Genomic DNA, 25,831 nt, shown 5'->3' with positions numbered 1-25,831 from the left:
TTTATGCAGTTTTTTATTGTGAATCAAATGGTGAATATGTTCCAGATCATATGGTGGAAATTCAGGTTGTAATGGGTTAGGGTTTACGCGGATTCCAGTGTGGTTTGAAGGGAGAGTGGTCTTCGAGCAGTGTGGTGAGTTTTTCAGGTAGTCGTGTGGTAGGGTTGTGGTGTAGAGAGTGCAGAATTCAGCAATGGGAGACAACAATGACAGTAAAACTAGTGTGATGGTTCCTACAGATTACCTGAATGTTCAGATGACCTCTATCAAGTTGAATGGAGAAAATTATGTACCTTGGGCGAAATCTAGAGAAGTCTTTCTTAAAGCAAAGAAGAAAGTGAAACACATAAGGGAGGAAAAACCCTCTACTGATTCTCATGAGTATGGTGACTAGAACAAGAAGATGCACAGATTATTACAAGGTTATGGAACAGTATGGAACCCAAGATTAGTATGAATTTCATGTTTCTTGATACTGTCAAGGAAGTGTGGGACCATGCTAAGAAGTTGCATTCAGGTCAAGACAACACAACTAGAGTATATCAGCTATATCAAGAATACTTTAATTTGCAACAGGGTAATCAAAGTCTTGAGGAATACTATGCTAGCATGAGAAACCTTCGTAATGAGTTGAATGTCTGGTGCCACCACCTGTTGAACGGCCACCTATTCGTCAAGTGTATACACATCGCCAACATGTACCGACTCCTCCTCCAGCTCCATCCTCGTCGAAAGATCCGGCAATTGTTCCCACACCAGCCCCGACCCCGATCTCTGAACTTGATCTTCCCATTGCCTTGCGAAAAGGTAAACGTAGTTGCACCCTTCATCCTGTTTCTAATTATGTTTCTCTCACTCATCTTTCTACTTCCCATTGCCAGTTTATCTCCTTGTTATCCTCTGTTGTTGTCCCTACGGATGTCCGGGAAGCTCTTGCCTCTCCGGGGTGGCACCATGCAATGGAAGAAGAACTCTCAGTTCACTAGTTCATAATCATACATGGGACCTCACCACACTTCCTCCTAGTAAGCAGGTTGTCGGTTGTAAGTAGGTATACACTGTTAAGTACTTACCTGATGGTAGTGTAGAGCGGTTGAAAGCTAGACTGGTTGCCAAAGGGTACACCCAAAAATATGGTATTGACCACACAGAGACCTCCCCAGTTGCTAAGATTGGTTCAGTCCGTGTTGTGATATCCCTAGCTGTTGCTGTGTATAATTGGCTTCTCTTTCAGCTTGATATCAAAAATGCTTTCCTACATGGTGATCTACTTGAGGAGGTCTATATGGAGCAATCACAGGGGTTTGTTGCTCAGGGGGAGGATGGTAAGGTGTGCCGACTAAAGAAGGCCATTTATGGACTTAAACAGTCTCCTCGTGCATGGTTTGGTAGGTCAATGAGGTGGTAAAGAAGTTTGGTATGAAACAATGCTAGGTTGACCACTCGGTCTTCAGTCATGACTCTCAGGCTGGAAAGATCCTATTGGTGGTATATGTAGATGATATTGTTATTACCGGGAATGATAAAGGTGGGAATTGATAGGTTGAAGATCTTTCTACAGGAACACTTTCAGACAAAGGACCTTGGTAAACTAAAGTATATCTTGGGGATAGAAATAGCAAGGTCTAAGCATGGTATTAATTTGTGTCAAAGGAAATATGTTCTTGATTTGTTGGAAGAAACAGGATTGTTAGGTGCCAAACCGGTTGAAACACCTATGGAAGCAAATATTAAGCTGAGTAATGATATGGGTGAAGAGTTTGAAGATCCTGGAAGGTACCGACGTCTGGTAGGTAAACTAAACTACTTAACCATTACTCGGCCAGATATTTCCTTTGCGGTTAGTGTGGTAAGTCAGTTCATGCAGAAACCTCGGGTTCTACATTGGGATGCAGTTCTAAGGATTGTGAGGTATTTAAAGGGGGCTCCTGGTCGTGGCTTGATATATAGAAGTGGAGGAAAACTTGAAATAGAGGGATATACTGATGTTGATTGGACTGGCTCTATATCTGGTAGGAGATCCACTACAAGCTATTGTACTTTCCTTGGGGGTAACCTGGTGACATGGAAAAGTAAGAAACAGATAGTTGTGGCAAGAAGCAGTGTAGAGGCAGAATATAGAGCTATGGCACTTACTACTTGTGAGTTAGTGTGGCTGAGAAATCTTCCACAGGAGATTGGATACACTATTGACACTCCAATGAAACTCTACTGTGACAACCAGGTTGCAGTGCATATCTCTTCTAATCCGGTGTTTCATGAGATAACCAAGCATATAGAGGTTGATTGTCACTTTGTGAGAGAGAAGGTGCTGAGTGGAGTGATAGATACTCATATGTTAACACAGGAAACCAATGGGCAGATTTGTTTGCTAAAGGATTGAGTCGGGGAAGAGTGGACTACATATATAACAAGCTGGGACTATATGGGCAGATTTCTTGGATTATAATAATACCCTTTGGCTACTAAGCGTGCTTTATATCTCTCCACACTACCATTGGCAAGATGCTTAACAGTGTAAACCCACCGACAACCAAATGATTTCTTCCTTGGAAGCAGAGAAGTGAGGTCCCAAGTATGATTAGATTGAAGAGCATGAAATTCCTCATCCATCACCCTTTTCCATTCCGAAGAGAGAAGAGCATCTTGAAGAGATCTAGGAACAAACACAGACAATAGAAGGGATACAAAATTCCGATAGGATGGAGATAAATGGGCAAATGAAACATAACGAGATATAGGATTTTTAGTACAAGCATGCTTACCTTTGCAAAGCGCAATGAAAAGATTGAAATGAAATGGATCCGTTAACAGAGGAGCCGCTGATGGTTGAGATGAAGATGGAGAAAGTTGAAGCACAATACCATGAGAGTCGTGAGCATACACTCGATGGATCGGTGGTTGCATTGACTCTTGAACAACAAGAGCAGGCATAGACACCTCCTCCATTGGTAAGGGAAGAGGAGGTGGGGATAGAGATCAAGAGAAGTAGGGTCAGTTGAGAAAAAGAAAGGAACATTTTCAAAGAATGTCACATCAGGAATAACAAAGGAGCACCGAAGGGAAGGACTGTAGCACTTATATCCTTTCTAGGTCCGAGATTACCCTAAAAAGACATTTAAGAGTGTGAGCATCCAACTTATCCAATGCCAGCCCCAAGCAATGAACAAAACAAACACAACCAAAGACACGCGGAGGCAAAGGGAACGGAGATTGAGAAGGAAAGACAATAGAAAAAGGAGATGAGGCACTTAACACAGAAGATGGAATACAATTAATGAGAAAGCAAGAAGTAAGAGCAACATCACTCCAATATTTTTTTGGAATTGACGTATGAATCAAAAGTGCCCGAGCAGTATCAAGTAAGTGTCTATTCTTCCCCTCAACTATTCCATTTTGGTGTGGAGTGGAGGAGCAGGATGATTATGTATTATGCCATGAGATTCAAAGAACATACGAAATGAGTGTTAGAAATATTCTTTTGCATTGTCAGATCAAAAGTATTTAATGGAGATACCAAATTGATTCTTAATTTCAGCATAAAAGGAGAGAAATATATCAAACACCTATGTACAAGATTTCATTAAATAAATACAAGTCATTCTTGAAAAATCATCAACAAAGGAAATAAAATATTTAAAACCATTATAAGATTCAACTGGACAAGGACCTCAAACATCTGAATGAACAAGTTCAAAAAGACCCGAGACTCTAGTAGATTCCCTTGGAACAAAATGAGACATGATGATGTTTACTAAGCTGACAAACTTCACACTATAACCCACGAACATACACAACCTTTGGAACAAGACTCTTGAAAGTTGGAAGAGAAGGGTGACCCATCCGACAGTGCCATTGCAATGGTGCAATAGAGGAATGAAGATCTATTTGTGATCCACCACCATCAAGATAATACAATCCTCCAGCTTCATGCCCGCCACCAATCGTCTTCCCCGTCTCGAGATCGTGAAAAATGCAATAGGATGGAAAGAATGAGACGGGGCAATTCAAAGATTTTGTCAACTTACTAACAGACATAAAACTAAAAGGAAATTTAGGAACATATAGGGCCGACGGTAAGTGAAATCAAAATGTAAAGAAACATCACTAGTACCAGAAACACGGGAGGTAACCGAATGAGTGATAGAAGGAGGGGATAAAGATGCAAATAGGTCTAAGGACCCAATAATGTGATTTGAGGCCCCATAATCAATAATCCATGGTTTAAAAGAAGAAACAAGACATGTTGTACCTGACTTCGCAAGAGACAATATTATCGATAGAAGAAGAAGACAAACGAAGTTTTTCATACTTTTCTTGGGTGATGGAAACCATTTCCTTCTCCTTCCCAGTACCTAAAGCAGTGGAGTCATCCCCCGTAGTACCACTATCTCCTTCCACAGTAGCATGATTGGCCCAAGTAGATGGTGGGACATGCAGATCATAACAGTAGTTCACAGTATGTCCTTCTCGTCCACAATAGCTACATTCTTTGATCATTTCTCGACCAGCAACACTGACACCACGACCTCTAAAATTCCCATCTCTACCACCACTGTAACCTCCTCTCACACCATGATTACTCCCTCTAGGATAGCTACTTCTACCACGTGAGCCACCTCTACAACCTCTGGTTGTGGCTAGGGTCGACTTCTCTAATACTAGAGAGCTATTTGTATGTTTGTATGTGGACTCATAACCCCTCATACTTTGGATAAAACTTCTGATAGTGTAGGTATGTCACTGCTACCTAAAATCTAGGCACGCACTGGTTCAAATTCAGACCTCAACCCAAAAAGAAAACGTGCCACATCCAATTGATCTCTCTGTTGTTTTTGCACTTTGAGATCAATCGAAAGAGGCTGATACGAATCCAACTCATTCCGCAAACTCTTCAAGCAAGCATAGTACTCTTCCACACTCCTATCACCTTGTTGTAGTTGAAAATACTCCTGATACAATTGATAGATTCTAGTTACATTGTCTTGTCCAGAATACAATTGCTTAGCATGTTCCCAAATTTCTTTCGTAGTATCAAAGAACATCAAGTTCACACTGATATGAGGTTCCATATTGTTCCAAAGACATGTCATAATTTGTGCATTCTCCAGGTCCAATCATTATACCCTGCAGCTCCTGGGTCTGGTTTGTTTTCTTTAAAATATTTTAACTTTCCTCTTGCCGTCAAATTTACCTCCACCGACTTCGCCCATTGTACATAGTTGGTACCATTAAGTTTAACCAACGTCATTTGTACAGCCATTAAATCAGGTTGTACCATCACACTTGTTTTGTACACACTGCCAGAAGCTGCCATTAGTTATTTTTGCACCAATCTCCCAAGACGAAGACCTTCCTGACCTAAACAACAGCACTCAACCGACTTATCTAATGGTTCCAAAACTTCAACAGCATAGCTGCAACTCCTAAACCTGGAGCATCAGCAAAGCAACTCCTTCTACGAGTCAACTAACCTCACAATTCACAGAGAACTACCCACCAAACACATCATCCACATATATCAATCAACCGAACTCCACATTGACAGTCCCTCTTCAAACTGCTGAGTAGAGAGGATCTAAAACACATCAAACAATCAACCAACAAAGCAACTTGAGGCATAGAAGCCTCCTAACCTTCTGGGCTCCACTAAAATTTGCCACTGCCGCCGCTGTACCGCTTCCGCTGCTGAAGATCCGCTGAACCTCCATTCAGGCCCCTCCACTTCTTCTCCTCATTTTTTTTTCTCTTTCCAGGCATGCCCACTTTGGTTGAGAGACCCCCATCTCACAGCGTCCATAAACTAATCTGCATCAAATCCAAGTCCTTTGAGTTCGCAATCTCCCCTTCCACCGATGGTAGTTGTGCTATCATAGAAAGGGGAAGAGGCTATACAAGAATAACCTTAGGTGCCCATGAATGCTCAGAACTGACCTCCTTTCTCTCCGCCATTATCGTCGGATAAAAGCTACATACGGATGGGAAGATCCCTACGAGCAACCAATATACAATCTTCCATTCGAAGGCTAATAGTCAGGGGAGATATGTTCAAGTGGCCTCTTGGAAAGGATCAGACAAAATTAGGGGAACTGCATTCCAGAGAGTGTTAAGGGGCAAGGTTAGAGATCCTTCTTGGTCCCTTCTAGAGGTGCGACAAACCACACCCCCCCCCACCCCAAAAAGAAAGTGGCTGAGGCAAGATGTGGAATGAGACCTAATAGCTAACCTCCACAACTTGAACCCCTCTGGCATCTAGAAGCTAGCTTTTATTTGTGAGAAGTCATCAAATATGGGCTAGGAAGATCTGGAACAAGGCCTAACAGCTAACCTCCACTCTCAATCATGGATAGACCTCCACCCTTTTAGTAGTAACCAGGCAATTGGCTTTGCAGATTCAAACGAACAATCCAAAAGTGACTTAGGCAAGGCTCAATCAATATTTTTGGCACTGATGTTTCTCTCTGCAGGCAGTGTCCATTGGTAAGTTCAGCATATGAGTCTCTTAAGTTTGACGGTTGGATCAAGATCAGAAGACTCCCCTTTCACCTTTGGACTTGACCGACTTTTGAGCTAATAGGCAATCTATGCGGTGAATTAGAGACAATCCATCCTTCAACTAGACTCCTTAAGGATTTGAATACTGCAAAGATCCGGGTTCGTTGCAGAAACCTTCATGGAATCCCCAAATCAGTGCTCCTTCATTAAAGGAATATTTGGTTCGACGTTGCAATCTCGGAGGAGAAGACCAAGTTCATCCAACTAACTCACCAAGTCCTCGATAGCTTACACCAGAAGGACCCAGTGACTCAAAAGTCCCTTCACACGTGTGGGCCAACGAGAAAGCCTGTCATTGCCCCCTGTCTTGTTGCTAGAGCCCAGACTTTAGAATTTCAAGTCGAAGCCTTCCTATTTGGGCCCATCAGGCCCATCCAGACCCTATCGAAAGATTGGGCCCAAGCAAAGCTGGCTCAACTTGTCAGCATTCAATTCATGACAAGCCAGACCCTAGCTGAGAGAATAGCCGCTCCAAATATTCATCTTTCCTCGAGGTTAGGGCTTCTAGTCTACAACTTCTAGAAGAAGCCTATTCAGATGATCCCGACACGTTATTGTCACCTTCAACCCCTATATCCTTCGGGAGTTTCAGTGGACACCCCTCAAATTTTAGTAGAATAAAAATCATCAGTGTTCTGCCCCTCCGCACCCTCCTCATTTCCTTCAAATTCAGTTGTGGATTTGGGACCAAAAAATGAGTCAGGATCATATAGAATAGAAGCAGAAATTTCCAATGACGAAGGCACCTTATCAAGAGTGAACTTGCTCTTCCACGAAAATCAGGAGAAGGCCCATTACCCTTGCAATAGTGGTGGGAAGAGAGTCTTCCCTATGACCATGGAAAAGTCAGAGAACTCAGCTCAACCCAGGAGTCTGCCCCTTTTGCTTCAATCCTCTCTCCAGGTACCTCCTATTACTTCCTTCCAATTCTTCTCTCTTTCTTTAGTGTCAATGCGTTCGTGCAGAGAGGAGCCCCCAAACCACTGGTCTACTTATAACAACATTCATCATAAAACAAAGGCCCAAAGAAAGTATCCCTTGAAGCAACAGAAAACAGAGAAATCAGCAAGTGAAACTAATAAGATGGCTGGAAGTTTGGGCATTACTACAGTGGATTCTCAAGGTATGAAGTGGAAATAGGGGAGCTTTTAGGGGAGTCAGGTAACACTCTCCATCTGCAGTCAATGAGAAACTGAAGAACTTACAATGTGATTTGAACTAGAAGGAAGCCAAAGATAGTGTAGGGAGGAAAAGAAGTCAGGGAAAGAAACTAGATGAGGCCTAATGAAGATTTCAAAGTAGGGAGGAAAGGAAGCCATGGATAGAGTAGGAAGGAGTGTGTTGTTGATGGCTGTCCAGGTTTCAAATTCCTAAAAAAAGCTGCAATATGTGAAGAACAAGCTCAAAAGTTGGAGTAAGAAGTGTTCTATCCTATCTCTATAGAGAAGAAGAGAATTTGGACTGAGTTATCCTTGCTAGATGAATAAGAATCCAATGGGCAGCTCTCTACTTTGGATAAAGAAAGGAGGGCAAGGGTTCACCTTTTTTTTTTTTTTGAAGAAAGTAAAGTAAATTTTATTAGAACAAAACCAAATTACAGAGTACAAGAGGCCCCAAAACCATAAATCTGGGGACCACGAAGCCAGAAAACAATACAATTAGAAACTGCCAGCGTTCAGCGGGGCTCCCAATACCCTTGGTTGAACCCCTAAAGAAACAGCATTCCAAGAGATTAGTTTTCCAACAGTACAGGACAATAGCTGATCCACAGTGTTGTGCTTACCCTGGAAAATTCTTCTGTTTCTTCCAGCCCAAATGGTGCTAATTACAGCCGCAGGAGTTGAGAACCAGACACTTTTTCCTAACTTAGATAAGCCTCTCTGGTCCCAGCACCACAAGAGATCCAGAACAGTTGCAGGCATGACCCATGATAGCTGCCTAGAGGAGAGGAAGTGGCTCCAGATTTTATTGGAGATAGGACAGTGCAGGTGGCTGCTGTCCTCCCCTTGATTACGGAACACACAAGAAGAATCCTGCAGCTGCATACCTCTTCTCTCCACATTTTTCTTAGTAAGGCACTTATCCAGAGACACAGCCCAGATCAAAGCATTAAGCTTTAAAGGGACAGTCTGGTTCCAGACTTTATCAGCAGGGAAATCAGCAAATTGATCAGTTGAAAGGATCCTGGCAAACGAAGTAACAGAAAACAGACCATCTGCGCTCCATGACCAAACCCAAGAATCTTCTTCTGATAACTCCAGAGACTGATTAGATAACATCTCCAACAGCCCTGAAACTTGATCTAGTTCCCAGTACTGGAAATGCCTTCTGAAAGAGGGGCACCAAAGGCAAGTGTTGTCTCTAACCTCATAGCAGTCAGCAACCAAGGCTTCTTGGTTTTCTGCCATTTGGAACAGCTGAGGGAACATCTCGGCAAGGGGTCTACTAGTACACCACATATCCTTCCAGAATTGAATCCTCTGGCCATTCCCCAACTTTACCAAAAGGCCATTACTCAATAATGAAGGGAATACTTCCATGATTTTCTTCCAAATCAAGCACCCAAGAGAGGTCATGGAGCTGGTAGTAACCCAGTCCCCAATGTCTGGGTTATACTTGGCTGCAATTAATCTCCTCCACCAGCTTCCTCTTTCTCTGCCAAATCTCCAAATCCATTTCCCCAAAAGAGCCTTATTGAAAACCTTCATTTTTCTGATCCCTAGTCCACCTTTGTCTTTTGGAGCACAAACTTGACCCCAGCTAACCAGTGAATCTTCTTCGCTTCTTCCCACCCTTCCCATAAAAAATCCCTCTGCAATTTTTCCACTCTTTGGGCTACTTTTCTTGGCATTGGGAAGAGAGACAGAAAATAGGAAGGAAGATTTGATAAAGCACTTTTGAGTAGAGTAATTCTTTCCCCCAGAGAGATATTTGGTCTTCTAACCTGCCAGTTTCCTTTCTAACCTCTCCACCACCGGCTCCCAAATCAAAGAGGAGGTACATTTAGCCCCCAGAGGAAGACCAAGATAAGTAGTTGGAAGGAATCCAACTTGGCAGGCAAACACCTCTGCCAGGTTTTCTATATTTTCCGCCTTTCCCACTGGAATTAACCTGCTCTTGACCCAGTTGACTTTCAAGCCTGAAACTACTTCAAACCAGCACAACACCCCAAGAAGCACACCCAATTGCTCCAAATTAGCATCAATGAAGCATAGGGTATCATCAGAAAATTGAAGCAATTGTACCTTTTCTCCACCTGGAGTAACTTCAAAACCTTGCCATAGGCCCTCTTCTCCCACCCTGTTCACAAAGGCAGAGAGAAAATCCATCACATAAATGAATAGAAGAGGAGAGGGGGGTCTCCTTGCCGAAGACCTCTAGAACTCTTGAAGAAGCCAGCCGACTGACCATTAACCATGACTGAAAATTTTGGAGAAGTGGTGCATACTTTAATCAATTTCTCCATTTTTGCCCGAAATTCATTCTTTCCAGTACAAAATCCAAGCATCTCCAATTCAAGTGATCATAGGCCTTTTCCAAGTCTAACTTGCACAGCAGCCCAGGTTTTCCTTCCCTTCTCCTTGAATCAATCAGTTCATTAGCCACTAGAACACTGTCCAGCATTTGTCTTTCTGGCACAAAAGCAAATTGATTCTTGGCTATCACCGAGTTAAGAACCTTCTTCATTCATTCAGACAAAACTTCGGCCAGGATCTTATAGAAGCTGTTCAACAAGCTTATAGGTCTGAAATCCCTCATAATTGTAGCTCCTTCCACCTTCAGAATCAAAAATATGAAAGTAGCATTCAGACTTCTATCTAGGGTTCAATCTTAATGGACCTTAGTTGATAGGGAGGAAAGATATTGGAGACAGAGATCTAGAGTCCACTGGAACAAGGAGGGTGATGGTAGCACCCGATTTTTCCACAGATATGCCAATGCTCAGAGTAGGAAAAAATCAGGTCCCACGCTTCGGGTGAATGGTCAAGTGGATGACTTGGCTCAGATCAAAAAGGAGATTGTTGATTTTTTAAGGACCTTTACTCTTCTTATAGGAATTGGAGGCTGAACCTAGTATCCTAGAATGGTGAGAAGTTGTCAGAAGAAAGTAGAAGTTGGCTGGAAAGAGAATTTGATAAAGAGGAAATCAAAGAAGCAGTGTTCTCCATTAATGAAGATAAGGCTCCCAGGCCAGATGGTTCCTTAGTTGGTTCTATCATGAGTGTTGGGATCTTGTGAAAGACGACTTACTAGAAGTGTTTGTACACTTTTACAGGTCAGCTAAAATTAATAAAGGTACAAACTCTACTTTCAAATTAATCCCAAAGAAGGAAGGTTGTTTGAGGATCAGAGGCTTTAGACCTATCAGCTTACTAAGTAGCCTTTATAATATAATTGCAAAAGAATTGGCAAACAGACTAAAGAAAGCTTTGAATGAAGTGGTAGCCCCTACTCAAAGTGCCTTCATCCAAAGGAGACAAATTGTGGATGGGGTTTTGATTGCGAATGAAGTGGTGGAAGATAGAAAAGAGAGAAGGTTAAGTGGGGTAATTTCCAAGATAGATCTTGAGAAAGCCTACGACAAGGTAGACTGGAATTGCCTTTGGAGGGTTTTGGAGCTTAAAGGTTTCAGGGAAGTTTGGATTAAATGGAAGAGAGGTTGCATCAGCTCGACTCGGCTCACAATCTCTGTAAATGGTTCTTCAGTTGATTACTTCAAGACCTCTAGAGGTTTAAGGGAAGGCTGCCTGCACTCCCCTCTCCTTACTTTGGTAGCAGACATTCTGGATGCTTTCACGAAAAGGCTACAGATTTTGATCTTATAAAAGGTTTTTTGGTGGGGCATGGGAACATCCAAATTTCTAATCTTTGATATGCAGATGATGCCATTTTCTTTGTCGAAGCAAAGAAAGGTTTTCTCTTAAATTTGAAGAGGATCTTGAAGTGTTATGAAGCAATAACAGGTGTGAAGACAAATTTAGAGGAGAAAAGTAGCATTAAAGGCATCAATAGTTCAATACCCCCCCCAAGCGTTAATGGCAAATCTGAAGGATGCTTTGGGATGTAGGGTGTAATCCCTTCCTTTCTCATACCTGGGCCTACCCCTCAGGGAAAACCCACGATCTACAAGTTTTTGAGACACTATCATTGAGAAATGTGAGAGATGGCTGGGTACCTAGAAACGGAACTATCTCTCCAAAGGTGGTAGACTAACTCTAATCAAGGCTACACTCTCAAACCTCCCTATCTACTTCCTCTCTTTTCAAAGTTCCAGCTAGGATTAGGAATAGATTGGAGAAAATCCAAAGAGATTTCCTCTGGGAGGGAGGAGGAGAGAAAGGTTGTCACTTTGTGAACTGTTTGTAGGGCCAGAAAAGAAGGTGGGCTAGGCTTGGGAGTTGGGACACATCTCGAAAAGCAATCAGGCTCTCATTGGAAGTGGCTTTGGAGGTTCAAGATGAAACAAAACTCTCTATGGGCCTCAGTCATCTGCCCCAAATATAGTAGAAGTAGTTGGGGACGGTGCAACTCTCTTCCTTTACCACCTCATTCCTCTGGAAATCCTTGGAAGGTATTCTACAGTCCTTTGCTTCTTTTTCTCCCCTTCTTAGACTGAAAGTTGGAAATGGGAATACCATTAAATTATGGACAGACCTTTGGTGGGGAAATAAACCTCTTGGTGAAGTTTTCCCCTCTCTTTTTAGGTTAGTGCATGATAAACAAGCTCTCATTTCTGCAACCTTGATAAGACGATCAGAGGGCCTCTCCCTCCATTAAGGACAAGCTCATGTGGTCCTTAACCCCACTTTGTTCCCTCACTACCTCTTCTTTCTTTCAACATCTAACTGCCAGCCAACCCCCTCTCCTTTTCCGGGGAAAAAGGTTTGGCTTCCCACAGTTCTCCCTAGAGTTTCCTTCATGGTTTGGGAGGCTTCTTGTGCAAAGCTGAATACCTTGACAACCTCCAAAAGAAGCTTCAAGGCAAACTCTACATCTCTCCTTCTATTCATCTGATGTGCTATAACGGTGGGGAATCTATTGGACATCTTTTTATCAATTGCATTGTGGCCAGAAGTCTTTGGCGGTTTTTCTTGATCCTTTAGCAAGGGGCAGTCTCAGCTGGACTCTCCCAAATTCTGTTATAGAGTTTATCAGTTCTTAGCAAGGGCTAAAGATTAATTTCGGCAAGAGAGGAAGTTGCTTCTGGAAAGTAATTATCCATGCTAACATGTGGAACATCTGGGAGGAAAGAAATAGGAGCTTATTCGATGAGATCTACTCCTCCGTGGATACTCTTGGGCTGCGCTTGGAACCGATGTAAAACGTCATCGGTGTAAATATTTATGCCGGTTCAATTTTGTTGGCGTTTGGAAGGAGTGTACAATCATGATTGTTGTAAAACTCCACTCCGGTTCAGTTTTGTGTACGTTTGGATGGAGTGGAGTTTTACATCGTAAACCCATGTAAAAGTTCATTAAGGCAGAGTTTTACATTGATAAAATTGATATAAAACTCCGCTTTTCTCATGCACACTTTTTGAAATTCAAACAGTTACTTTTTAACGGTTCAATATAAAACATCATCTGTGTACTTTTACACTGATGATGTTTTACATCGTTTCCCAATGAAGCCTTAGAGATCATATCCTAGCTAATATCAACAGCTGGATGGTGAATAGTAAAGTCTTTGAGGGTATCAATCGGAGTGAACTGCAGAGGAATTGGGCAGACCCACTGTCAACCACTCCCTTTCACCCTCAGCCTTCTTTAAAATCACCCCAAGACAAGAATGTGAGTACATTCTGAACTTTGATGACAGCTTTAGGAGAGCTATAGAGGACAGCTCAGACAAAGGAAATAGGAGGTTTGGTTCAAAGATCAAATGGAGAATTGACCCGGGCCTATAGTGGTCCTTCCAAGGCTGCTGATGCATCAGAAGCAGAGACTAGGGCCCTCCTTGGAAGGACTCAGAATTGCCAAGTTGCAACAGCTTCATTTCATTGCAGCGGAAGGAGATACAAGAAATGTTAAATTGGACCTCTGGACAGACTCTTGACCCATGTAAGCTCTCCCACCTGCTGTTAGAAATCACAGAGCTTACCTTTTGCATTGCAGTTTTAGATGGATTCCTAGAGAGTTAAATCAAGTGGCTGATAGTCTTGCTAAATCTGGGCTGGGAAGGGATTTTTTGTATAGTGCACATACATTGCCAAATTATTAGTGGGCTTTGTCTTTTGTTTTTCTTTTGCTGACAAGGCTTTGTACATCCCTCCCTTGTTGAATGAAATCAGTTATCTTTTCTCAAAAAGAATACATATCTCTTGATAGAGCACAATACTGGGACAAAACTCATGTAGCTGGCCCCAAATAGTCGGGATTAAGGCTGAGTTGAGTTTATATTCAGACACACATGACAGAAGTATTCTATAACATAGTTAAGGCACATGACATATCTGACAACATAGCCAATAATAAAAAACTAGTAGTCACTACATTATTTAATACACTTATTATAAACTTTCACTGCATACTTACGTAAGAGCATGGGCTATTGAGATTACAGTTAGTATATAAGCACCTGAACAGCGATAGTTCTAAGTTATACCAGCAATGCAACATGGAACAAACAAAGAAAGATAACTCACCCATCATGTGATGCAGAAAGAATTCCCAAACCAGGCATCACGGCTAAACCTCGAACCGTATCTGTGCAAGACTCAAATGGCATGAGTTACATTACATTCATCAAGCAAGAAGGATTGTCTACAGAAAGCAATGAATGTATACCCAAAACAAAGTTGAATTGTTAGGTGCTCCATAGGAGTCTTTGTAGAAGATTACAAGCAATAGGGGAGGAAAAAGGGGTGGATTTTTTTTTTTTGGTACACAGCAGCCCATGTACATTGAGAAACTGTACAGTGAGGATATACAATGAAAAAACAAACAAAACATATTATCAAGAACAAGGTTCAAAGTATCGTTACGTATCGACCGATACGTATCGTTCCGGGACCCTTCCAATACGCCCCTACAGTGGGTGTATCGAGGGTCTGACTGGTTCAGGGATGGAGGGGTCCTAGACCGGCTCCCCTGAACCAGTTTTGGAAAAAAAATAATAATAAAAACAAGTATCAAAACGCCCGATACACCCCTACCAACGTATCGGGCATATCGATATTTTGAACCTTGATCAAGAAAAAGATCCAGCATCAAAAAAAAGAGTTGGACTGGATTCACTGAAATTATTTATGAGTGCTTAGCCAAGAACATAACAGGCCTTTCAAATTACTTCTTACTGTATCCACATCTGAGAACTTTCAAAAATACGCATATTTCTTCTCTCCACACTGTCCAGATAATAGCAGCAGGAAAATGCCCCAAAGTCCAGAGCACCTTCACTCTACCTGGAAAGCCTGAAATTCTTCATCCTTTAGGTAATTCCAAGATTCTAAGCATTCATTGCATAAGGAATAGGTCTCACTTTCCAGAATCATTCCTCTTCTTGCCAGCTGGTCTTTTGTCAAGCACCTGCCAAGTGTAGTCATCCAAACTAAAAAAAGGGTAAATTTCTGAAACCCCCCCTGAAGTTTGGTAATTGCAATCACCTCCCCTGAACTTTCTGTCATAGTTGCAAGTAGACCCCCTTGGTTAAAGTTCTCTAACGAGAGACACGTAAATATCCAAAATAAACATGCAGTTATTATTGACACTGATTTTAACAAAAAAAAAAAAATCAATATTAACTTTATGAACAACAAAAACATATTATTGATGCTGAAAAACCCTGAGGATACCATCTGGTGCTACAAAAATGAAATTAAGAAAGTCATGTGGCTGACAAGGAATATGTTGGTTTCTATACAGTAGGTGGGGAGATCAGCAAATGCCATGGCTATTGGCTGATGTGTTAGCCAAACAAGGGTAAATAGGGAAGAAATGTTTTGGGCTCAACTGTGACTTCTGCAATTTATTTTAGTGTACTCGTAAGCTTCTAGGTGGGGCTCAGCTCGCACCTCTCCATGGTTGTTTTTTTTTATAAGAGTCATATTCCATTAATTCAAAAGATCAGTTACATGAAAATCCCCTTAGAGAAGCATGAGGTGCTGCCTCTCCATACAGAAAACACAAAACTACATCAAAAAGTTCATGACTGTTAAAAAGACACAAATTACAGTTGCGCCCAGAACAATATTTCCCTGCTTGTCCCTTGTTTTGCCAAGACATCAGCAAATGCATTAGCTGATCTCCCAACCCACTGTACTGTTACAGACTCTTGACAGTGTAGCCGGCCAGAGATAGGTGGAAGAGGAGAGAAGAGAAGAGAAGAGAAGAGAGAAGGTTTGCAATGTAACAGTACTGGCGGCGCCAGTGTTTATTTTACTATATATAGGGCAACAGAAATAACAAGGGAAAAGACCCTTGTGCCCCTGAGTACAATAACAGACATAACTGAAATAAAAACGAAATAAAAAACACTTTAACTAGACAAACAGGCCCTAACAACTGCAACTAAGTTACTTTAACATTATTCCAACACTCCCCCTCAAGTTGGAGCATAGATGTCAATCATGCCCAACTTGTCACACAAATCTTTGTGCCGCACATGATGAAGACCTTTGGTGAAGATATCTGCAAGTTGCTCTTCCGAGTTGACATATGGTGTGCACATTTCTCCACTTTCAAGTTTCTCTCTGATAAAATGCTTGTCCACTTCAACGTGTTTCGTTCTATCATGCAGAACTGGATTAGCAGCAATATTGATGGCTGCTTTATTGTCACAGTAGAGTGACGTAGGATTGCTTACTACGAAACCCAGTTCACCTAACAGATTTCCTATCCACATGATTTCCGCAACCCCATGAGCCATCGCTCTATACTCTGCTTCAACACTGGATCTAGCCACCACACTTTGTTTTTTGCTTCTCCATGTGACAAGGTTTCCTCCTACAAAGGCACAATAACCACTGGTAGACTTTCGGTCATTGACTGCTCCTGCCCAATCTGCATCAGTAAATACTTCCACTTTTAAGTGACTGTGTTTCTGGAACAACAAACCAGCTCCAGGAAACTTCTTGAGATATCTCAAGACCCTCTCTGCAGCCTCAAAGTGAGTTGTCATCGGGCTGTGCATGAATTGACTACGGACACCCACTGCATAGGCAATATCAGGCCTGGTCATAGACAAATAGAGAAGTCTCCCCACGAGTCTCTGGAACATCTTTACATCTTTCAAAAACTCTCCCTGACTGTCTCCCAGACGGTGATTAGGTTCAATAGGTGAATCCGATGGTTTTACCCCCAACTTGCATGTATCTTCTAGTAGATCTAGTACATACTTCCGTTGGGAAATAAAGATGCCCTTGTGAGAGCAGGCAACTTCAATTCCAAGAAAGTATCGTAAGGGGCCTAGATCCTTCACCTCAAATTTAGAGGCTAAGAATTTTTTTAGTCTCTGGATTTCAGCCTCCCAATCTCCTGTGATCACTATGCCGTCCACATACACAATAAGAGCTGCAATTTTACCTTCACCTCTTTTTACAAACAAGGTATGATCTGACTGGCATTGTTTGAATCCCATTTGTTGGACTGCTACATGGAACTTACTAAACCAAGCCCGATGTGATTGTTTCAATCCATATGGGGACTTTTTCAACCTGCACACCTTTTGTTTACTGCCTTTGGCACAGAACCCTGGGGTTGGGTCATGTACACCTCCTCTTCCAAGTCACCATTCAAGAAGGCATTCTTGATGTCCAATTGGTGAAGATCCCAGTCAAGATTTGCCGCCAAGGAAAGGAGAATCCGGATGGAGTTCATCTTCGCTACAGGAGCAAAAGTCTCTGCATAGTCCATTCCATATACCTGTGTGAAGCCTCTTGCTACCAGTCTAGCCTTGTACCTTTCAACAGTTCCATCAGCTTTGTGTTTCACTGTGAACACCCACTTGCACCCCACTGGTTCCTTCCCCTCAAGAAGATCTACCAACTCCCACGTACCATTTTTGTGTAAGGCATCGATTTCTTCCTGCATTGCATCTGTCCATTCAGGTTTTGACAAAGCTTCAGCCACGGTCTTAGGGATGGGAACACTATCCACAGAGGAGAGGAAGGCACGGTACGAAGGTGAAACATGCTCATAGGACACAAAGTTAGAGATAGGATGATTAGTGGTACAAGATCTAACACCCTTTCTCTTAGCAATAGGAATATTAAGATCATTGGGGACATGTGAATCAACATTTAAAGGAGCAATGGGATCAAGTGTACCTAGTTGATGAGACGGATCTGCCTCGGGTGAATCCGATGATGTTGGTTGCATGGTGTCTGGCTCCACGGCTCTTGAACTTTGCTGGCTCTTATGACGACGATGGAAACCCGGAACGGAGGAGGATCGGGTAAAGGAGGTAGTTGCATTTGAGTCGTCACCTGTTTCTCCTCAACCCTACTCTCCCCCTGAGGAGAAACCGAGAAGAACGGTTGACTCTCAAAGAATTTGGCATCAATGGAAACATAGTACTTGCGAGCAATGGGATCATAGCAACGATACCCCTTTTGAGACGAGGGGTAACCAAGAAAAACACAAGGAACAGCCCGAGGGTCAAGTTTACCACGAGTAGGTGATAGGTTGTGGACAAAACAACGACACCCAAACACACGCATTGGAATGGTGGACAGTGGGGCTGTTGGGAACAGGAGCTGATGTGGGGCCTTATACTTTAGTAGCCGAGAGGGCATGCGATTAATGATATATGTCGCACACAATACTGCATCCATCCAGAACTGTTTTGGCACATTCATATGAATCAGCAAGCCACGAGCAACTTCGAGAAGGTGACGATTTTTTCGTTCAGCCACACCATTTTGTTGGGGTGTCCTGGCACAAGAGCTTCGCTGAAGTGACCCACTCGAAGCAAAGAACTTCGTGAGATCACCATGGAAATATTCATTTGCATTGTCCGACTGGAAAATATGAATTTCCATTTGGAACTGAGTGAACACCATGCGTTGAAAATCTTTCACAATTTGTGGCACTTCGTCTCGAGATCGCATAGGGTAAACCCAAGTGTATCGAGAATAATCATCAATCAAAGTAACAAAATACTTATAGCCAGCCGCAGTAGGTAGAGTAACAGGGCCCCAAACATCAGAATAAACAATATGAAATGGAAATTCAGATCTTTTATTTCTTAAAGGTAAAGAACTTCTACAATGCTTACTCAACTAACACGTTTGACAATGTAACTAACTCACTGACAAGGATTCAAACAACTTTGGGAACATAACTTTTAATGACTCAAAAGAAAGATGACCTAAACGACTATGCCATAAATAGGCCAGACTCTCACTCGACGAACTTGTGGACTCAGTCGCCACTAGACCAGCATTATTCTCCAACATGTAGAGACCATCCACCATGCTTCCTCCACCAATCGTCTTCCCCGAGGTCAAATCCTGAAACACACATGAAGACGGAAAAAAGGTGACTAAGCAGTTCAAAGAGTGAGTAATACTACTAATGGACAACAAATTAATAGGTAATTTCGGAACATGCAGGACATTAGGAAGAGTAAGGCCAAGTGGGAGAGATATGGTGCCTCGGCCAGCTATGGTAGAAAAAAAAACATCAGCCAGTCTTACCTTATCTCTCCCAGAGAGAAGGTTATATGTCTGAAACAAATTTGACTTACCGGTCATGTGATTTGAGGCTCCGGAGTCAATAATCCAAGGTGAATCAGTAGTATGAGATGACACATGGAAGGATGTGGCATTACCTGATGTAGACGCAAATGAGGTAGAAGGAGTAGGCCCAGAATCCACCTGGCGGAGAGTCCTACCATACAATTCCAAATGTTCACGGAAGGAATTGATAATATCTTCCTTAGGGTCAGAACTGGGATGTCTCTCCTGAGTTACAGAAGGACTAGTCTCTGTCGATGCCAGATTAGCTGAGTAATACCTACTTTGATTCTGCTGGCCTGGTTTCTTGCTCTGATCCAGTGCTGACTTCTTACCCAAATCCTGTGCCCATTTGGGTTTTCCATGGAGATCCCAACATGTATCTTTAATGTGTCGTGTCTTCTGGCAGTGAGTGCACCAAAGCTTGCTTTTATCTTCTGTTTGTTTTCTGAGTGTCACCCCTTTTAAAGCCACCTCCGACATTTGTATCTGAATTTCCCCGAACCGCTAGGGCAACTGACTCCCCTTCTACACCATTCATCACACTTCTTCTGCTTTCTTCTGACTGCACCAAGGCATACACCTCCTAGACTGATGGCAAGTCTTTACTACCCAAGATCTGTACCCTGATGGACTCATATGACTGATTCAGCCCTAGGAGAAAGGCAAACACGCGTTGCTGTGATACAAGTGACTTATAGGCCTTTGCATCTTCATCACACTTCCAATTCACATTCTGATAGTGATCAAGTTCTTTCCATATTGATGTCAAATCAGAATAGTACATCGAGAGACTCCTCTCCCCCTACTTGCAAGTAGAAGATTCAGCTTGTAGTTGATATATCTTGGCATAGTGTCTCTGTTTTGAATAGGTGGACTTCGCTTGTTCCCATATCTCACAAGCAGTTTCAGCCCACATAAAGGTCTTCCTTACTTGTGGCAGCATTGAAACCAAGAGCCAAGACATCACCATATTGTTCTTTTGGTTCCACCTATCATGCTCAGTACTTCCATACTTCGGTTCCTTTACTCTCCCATTGATGTATCCTATTCGCCCCCTAGCAAGGATGTAGAGTTTTATCCCCCTAGACCACTCAAGGTAATTCAGGCCATCAAAGGGAATGACAGCCATGGGAAAGCTCATATCCATTCCCCCACTCACTCCATTGTGGCTCCCTGAGATCTCTGAAGTAGCAGAATTCTCAGTCGACATAGTCAAGCAGTTAATCAGTCCCACACACCGGACTTAGGACCCCTCCTTACTCCACAAAGCAATGCTCCACTCAGTTCACACCCACACACTCGGGTTTACCAACTAGATTGAGCACAAACAGTACCAAATTCTGGACAAACCTGAGGTAATATTCGGCAGTTTCAAACCTGTATAGATTTATCAGTCCCCACCTACCAGAATTCCAGAATGGCTAACAGCCCCTAATCAGCAGGAGAGATCCTTCTTGCTTATAGTCAACTCAAACCATTGAGAAGACAGGTCAGCATTGACCTACAGTTGTCTTAACACATGAACAGGATCACACGATCCAAGAAAACTAGGGTTACACAGGTTCGACAGCATTCAGCCGCCCCAGATTCATAGGGTTTTCACTCGGCACATGACCAAGGAGAGTAAAGAAGAGAAAAAATAGGGAGAATTGTACCAGTCGTAGCTATTATGTAGTCCAGAATCAGACTTCCTTTCTACTAGTCTGTTCGATCTATTCTTTGGATTGATCGATCTTCTCTTGACAGTAGGGTTGATCGATCTGCTCTCTTTTAATCAGCATTCCCGCTCTGATACCATCTTGACAGTGTAGCCGACCAAAGATAGGTGGAAGAGGAGAGAAGAGAAGAGAAGAGAAGAGAGAAGGTTTGCAATGTAACAGTACTGGCGGCGCCAGTGTTTATTTTACTATATATAGGGCGACAGAAATAACAAGGGAAAAGACCCTTGTGCCCCTGAGTACAATAACAGACATAACTGAAATAAAAACGAAATAAAAAACACTTTAACTAGACAAACAGGCCCTAACAACTGCAACTAAGTTACTTTAACATTATTCCAACACAAACATATTCCTTGTCAGGCATTACAGTTTCTTTATCTCATTCTTGTAGTCCCACGTGACATCATCCGGATTACTTAACCAGTTCACCACTGTCTTAGAGTCCCCTTCAACCAGAAGCTGCTCTACACCCATTTCTTTTGCAAGAATTATTCCTTGTATTGCAGCTAACAGCTCTGCCCAAATTGAGTTCCCAACACCTAAAGGGCCAGAGTATAGTAAGACAGCCTCTAATTACACTTCTAAATCAGGTTATGAATTAATAAAATTTTACTATTACTCATCAAAAAAACAACAAAAAAAGAGAGTGTAAGTGGCAGTTTTACCTTTGAGCAATTGATATGAAGAGGAAATTTAGAAAATAAATCAATTTCGGAAAAAGAGATTGGAAGGATTTGGGGTAGTGATTGATACAAGAGAAAATTTGGAAAATAAACAGTTTGGTCAAAAGTAACTGCATGGGTATTTTGGACATTTTCATGCCTCTTGTTAAAGGATTCTAACAGAGGAGGTCTACTTGCAACTGTGCTAGAAAGTTCAAGGGAGGTGATTGCAATTACCAAACTTTAGGGGAAGTTTCAGCAATGGTTAGAAACTTCAGGGGCGGTTTCAGCAATTTACCCAAAAATGCTACCTTTGAAGAAACAGCAGTTTTTCTATCAATAACTGCATAATTTATTAAAAAATAATTATAAGAGTGTACATAGAAAAGAAATAATAAAAGTGTAAGAGATAAAAGTCAATGAGAGACAAGATCTCTTATCTCCCCCCACAACAAAACCCCTGATTTACAACTATGCCCAAAACAATATCTCTCTTCCCACCCCTAGTTTGGCTAAAGCATCACCTACCGAATTAGCACACGCTTGATCCATTTGAAAGAGATTTCCATTTCTCTTGTCAACCATCTGAACTTCTGTTCATTATTGTAGGTCCACAATTTCATATCTTCACTTCGTATCCAGCTCACTACCGATTTCAAATCTCTCTCAATAATCAGTTTTCTAATGTTCAATTCTTTCGCCCTTTGTACACCTTCCATCAAAGCTAAAATTTCCGCCCTAAGAGAGTCTCCTTCCCCAGCCGGTCCTGAATATAGGGCAATTATCATGCCCTCCTCATCTCTAAACACTCCACCGATACCTGAACTTCTTGGATTTCCCATACTACTACCATCAAAGTAAGTTTGATAAAATCCTCTTTCTGGTGGAGACCAATGATAACTAGAGACAGTCTTAAGTGAGCAAGATTCAGCCACTTCCTTCCACTTTCTAACTAAATCATCCATTGACACATTTGAAAAGGTGTCCATGGACTTCAGCCAATGCGCCACTCTAATCATTATTGTTTCCATTATATCTTCCTTGCTTATCTCTTTCTCTAGAAAAATTCTAGAATTTCTTTCTTCCCAAATTGTCCACACTGTTACCACTCTTAAGCATCTCCACATGAGTCTTCCTCTTTTCTTTGGCCATGCAAGGAAAGTTGGTGCAAAAAGGCATTGAACATCAATCGTAGGATTCCCACTACACCCAAACAAGGAAAAAGACAATTCCAAAGACCTGACTGTTGAGGATAGAGTTGTTGTTTGGATTTTGGAGCTGCCATTTCACCTATGGAAACCAGAAGTTTTCCACTCCATTGCCTCTCTATGCAAGGCTAGATTGGATGGTCTTTTTGTGAAAGATCTGCATTCAGCAGCAGTAAGTTTAAGTAATGTAAAACCAGAAGATATCCCTCGAAAGACTGATATCCTTGCAGATGGAGTTTTTTACACTATTTGGTTGATGACAGCTAATTGGAGCTTCCCTGTGGCATGAAGGCAGGAGAGTAGAAGATGAGCAGGTTGACGAAGGGTTAGATGGCCTCAAGGGATTGGCCCATCCAAAATTTGGGGAGGCTTTCACGAACAAGGAAAGCCTTGAGGAGGGAACTTAAAGGGGAAGAAATCAGAAGCTAGATTAGAATGCTTGGGAGATAAACCTACGCATAAGCATTATTAGATGGTAGCTCTAGGCAGACAAGTGGTCGACAAGATTTACTTAAAAAGAATGTAAAGTTCAGTAGACAGGCCTGCACATTCTCAGGGCCAAAATGGTAATTATGGTGAGAAATTAGCTAATCTGGAAGTGGGCCACGTGGGTACAAGCAGAGAGGGTGGTGTGTTGAATGCTTGAAAAAAGAGGCCTAATTTGTAAGTTGGATATATAAAAAGCCTACGATATGGTGGATTAGTCCTTCTAGTTCTTTTGGAAAAGTTTGGGTTGGGCAAGAGGTGGAGGAAATGGATAAAGGATGTATTAGTTCAGTACACTTCTCGGTTCTGGTAAATGGAGTATCTAAGGATTTCTTCCCAGCGAAAAGATGATTAAGGCAGGGAGGTCCCATTTCCCCCTTCCTATTTACCTTTGTGGCTGAAGTGCTAAGCAAAATGATTGTTAAGGAGGATACGGAGCAGAGATGAAAGAGAAGATCCCTAATCTCGATCTAACCATCAAAAGATAGAGAGCTCTCATCTGAGGTTTTTTTTTTTTTGAAGATATCAAGCTTCACTGAGTTGATGAGGGACCACCATTGTCTCATGGTAATTTTCTCTTGATAGATTAATATCAACCTTCACTGAACCCATTTATTAATCTGATATCCCGACTCTGCAAACCCAAGATCAATGTTTTTCTCCAACAGTCTAAGATTAATCAAAGCCAAAGAGTGAAAATTGGTAGACAAACCCCTCTCCGCATCATACCAATCAATATCACCCTGCCTGTCATAGACAAAGGCTACTTTCCAAATCCCAAACGGGTTGGTAGGGTGCACGATAATAATGAAGCTACCTACCCCCCAAGTTAACTATATGACTTCAAGGTATTCATGTTTTGAAGGTTTCAAAGAGAAAGGCTTCAAGGTATTCATAAAGGATCACCAACCGAGGCCAGAATCGCCTTCCAGGATGCATATCCCCCTAGCATTCTCCTCCCCCACCCAAGATGCAAAATGCATGTACCCCCCCCCCCCCGGCGGCAGTCACTGGCTGTCAGATGTATTATCAAATGACAACCATTTCCAAAGAATTTCCTAAAGCTTGGAGCATTGTAAGCATCACCTAAAACCCTAGAGTGGAATCTAAGAAGTCCTGAGGTTTCATTTTCAGACAAGTTCAACTGGGTCCAAAAACCCCTATCCCTTTCAATAATAGATTCCCTTTGGACCCAAAAGAACCTCAATATTGAACGATTCCACTTCAATCTGGAGATTTCTTTTCACTGCATTTTCATCCATGACATCAGCTTTGGTTGCTCTTACAATCATCGTTGTCACCACAATCAGAACCAGCCCCCTCTTTTGTATACCTTCCATCTACAGTTGATAGAAATGAAAAGTGAAAAGGAACAGTTTTTATTCATTACTGTTTTGCTTTCTTTGTATTGGTTTCATTTGTACAAGCCACATATACTTTAGGTTGGAGTCTTCCATACACCTGGTTGATATTTCCTTTCTTTTTTATTCATCTTTCATACGAATAAGTTCTCTAGTTAATCATCCAAAAAAGAACAGTTATGCTTCTTGCTTTGAACAAGCAAAAATGCCTAAAAAATGGAAATATACAGACACATCGACAAGTACCAGATTCTGCAAAAGAGAGTAGAAAAACAAACCTGTGTGCCCAACAAATGTATGTAGGCAACTCTTCCCCCTCCAAAGCTTTAAGGTGGAATCACTTGAACCTGTATGAACATAGAATCTAGCACGTCACCATAAAAGTTGAAGCCAAAACATCACTCAGAGTAATCAAGTCTCCCACAGTGGTCCCACATTCAAAACATCAGCCTAGCTTTCTTGGTTCCAAGTTCAAGAACAAAAATTGAACCTTTTTCATTATTAGTAACAATAATGAAGTCATAATGAAAGTGCATTAATTATACATGTGGGAAAACAGGAAAGGTTCTTGCTCAAACAAGCATAGGCAGGTATCATTAATTTCATAAGGAGCCATCTTAAAAATCATATATATGTAACTGATAAGACATAAAAGTAAGATTTGTTTGATGCTTCATACTTCCCCTCCACCATGACTGGAGAGGTTTTGGGGATATTTGGAAATAGTGCCTTTTTTTGATAAGTGATAAAGAGTATTTGTAGTAATACTCAAAATATGAGGGAGGGAGAGCTTCCCTCCAAGCCATACAAAAATTTCTAAATGCTACATGACTAATTACAAAGAGATAGCTATAAAGATCCGATTACAGTGTGACTAAATACAAAAGGTTAGCTGTTGAAATTAGACTTGAAAACGAGTTGCACCCAGTTATCTACTGATTTATACAAGGATGTAAAGGAACAAAACAGAGACTGTGACTTTATAGTTTATGTTGAGGGCCCGGGAATAGGATCTCGTCACGGTCGGTCCACGGGGAAAACCTCCTGTTTTCCCTTGTTCCTTCCTGCTCTTGATGAACTTATCTTGGCGCCTCTGGTGATTTGTTCAAGAGATCACCAACTCTCCTAACTCACTCCTTAAACTGAATATTCGATATCT

The 25,831-nt window shown here is 41.9% G+C and overlaps 1 protein-coding gene across 6 annotated transcripts in view; it reads right to left on the bottom strand.

The window, feature by feature from the left end:
- The window catches only part of LOC148850981 (transducin family protein / WD-40 repeat family protein), a 106,024-nt gene that overhangs the window by 65,332 nt on the left and 14,861 nt on the right, over positions 1 to 25,831 (bottom strand). For all 6 annotated transcript variants that reach the window (XM_088944222.1, XM_088944223.1, XM_088944224.1 and 3 more), the window contains exons 4-5: positions 24,951 to 25,019; positions 14,201 to 14,261 (exon numbers count right to left, since the gene is read on the bottom strand). In XM_088944222.1, the coding sequence (XP_088800348.1) occupies positions 14,201 to 14,261; positions 24,951 to 25,019 (130 nt within the window). The remainder of the gene's footprint in view (positions 1 to 14,200; positions 14,262 to 24,950; positions 25,020 to 25,831) is intronic.

This window comes from Nelumbo lutea, chromosome 5, assembly GCF_056320005.1.
Source record: "Nelumbo lutea isolate HS-2025 chromosome 5, American lotus-T2T, whole genome shotgun sequence".
NCBI lineage: Eukaryota > Viridiplantae > Streptophyta > Magnoliopsida > Proteales > Nelumbonaceae > Nelumbo > Nelumbo lutea.
The sequence above is the reverse complement of the archived record's forward strand: the minus strand, read 5'-3'. Positions and strand labels throughout refer to the sequence as shown.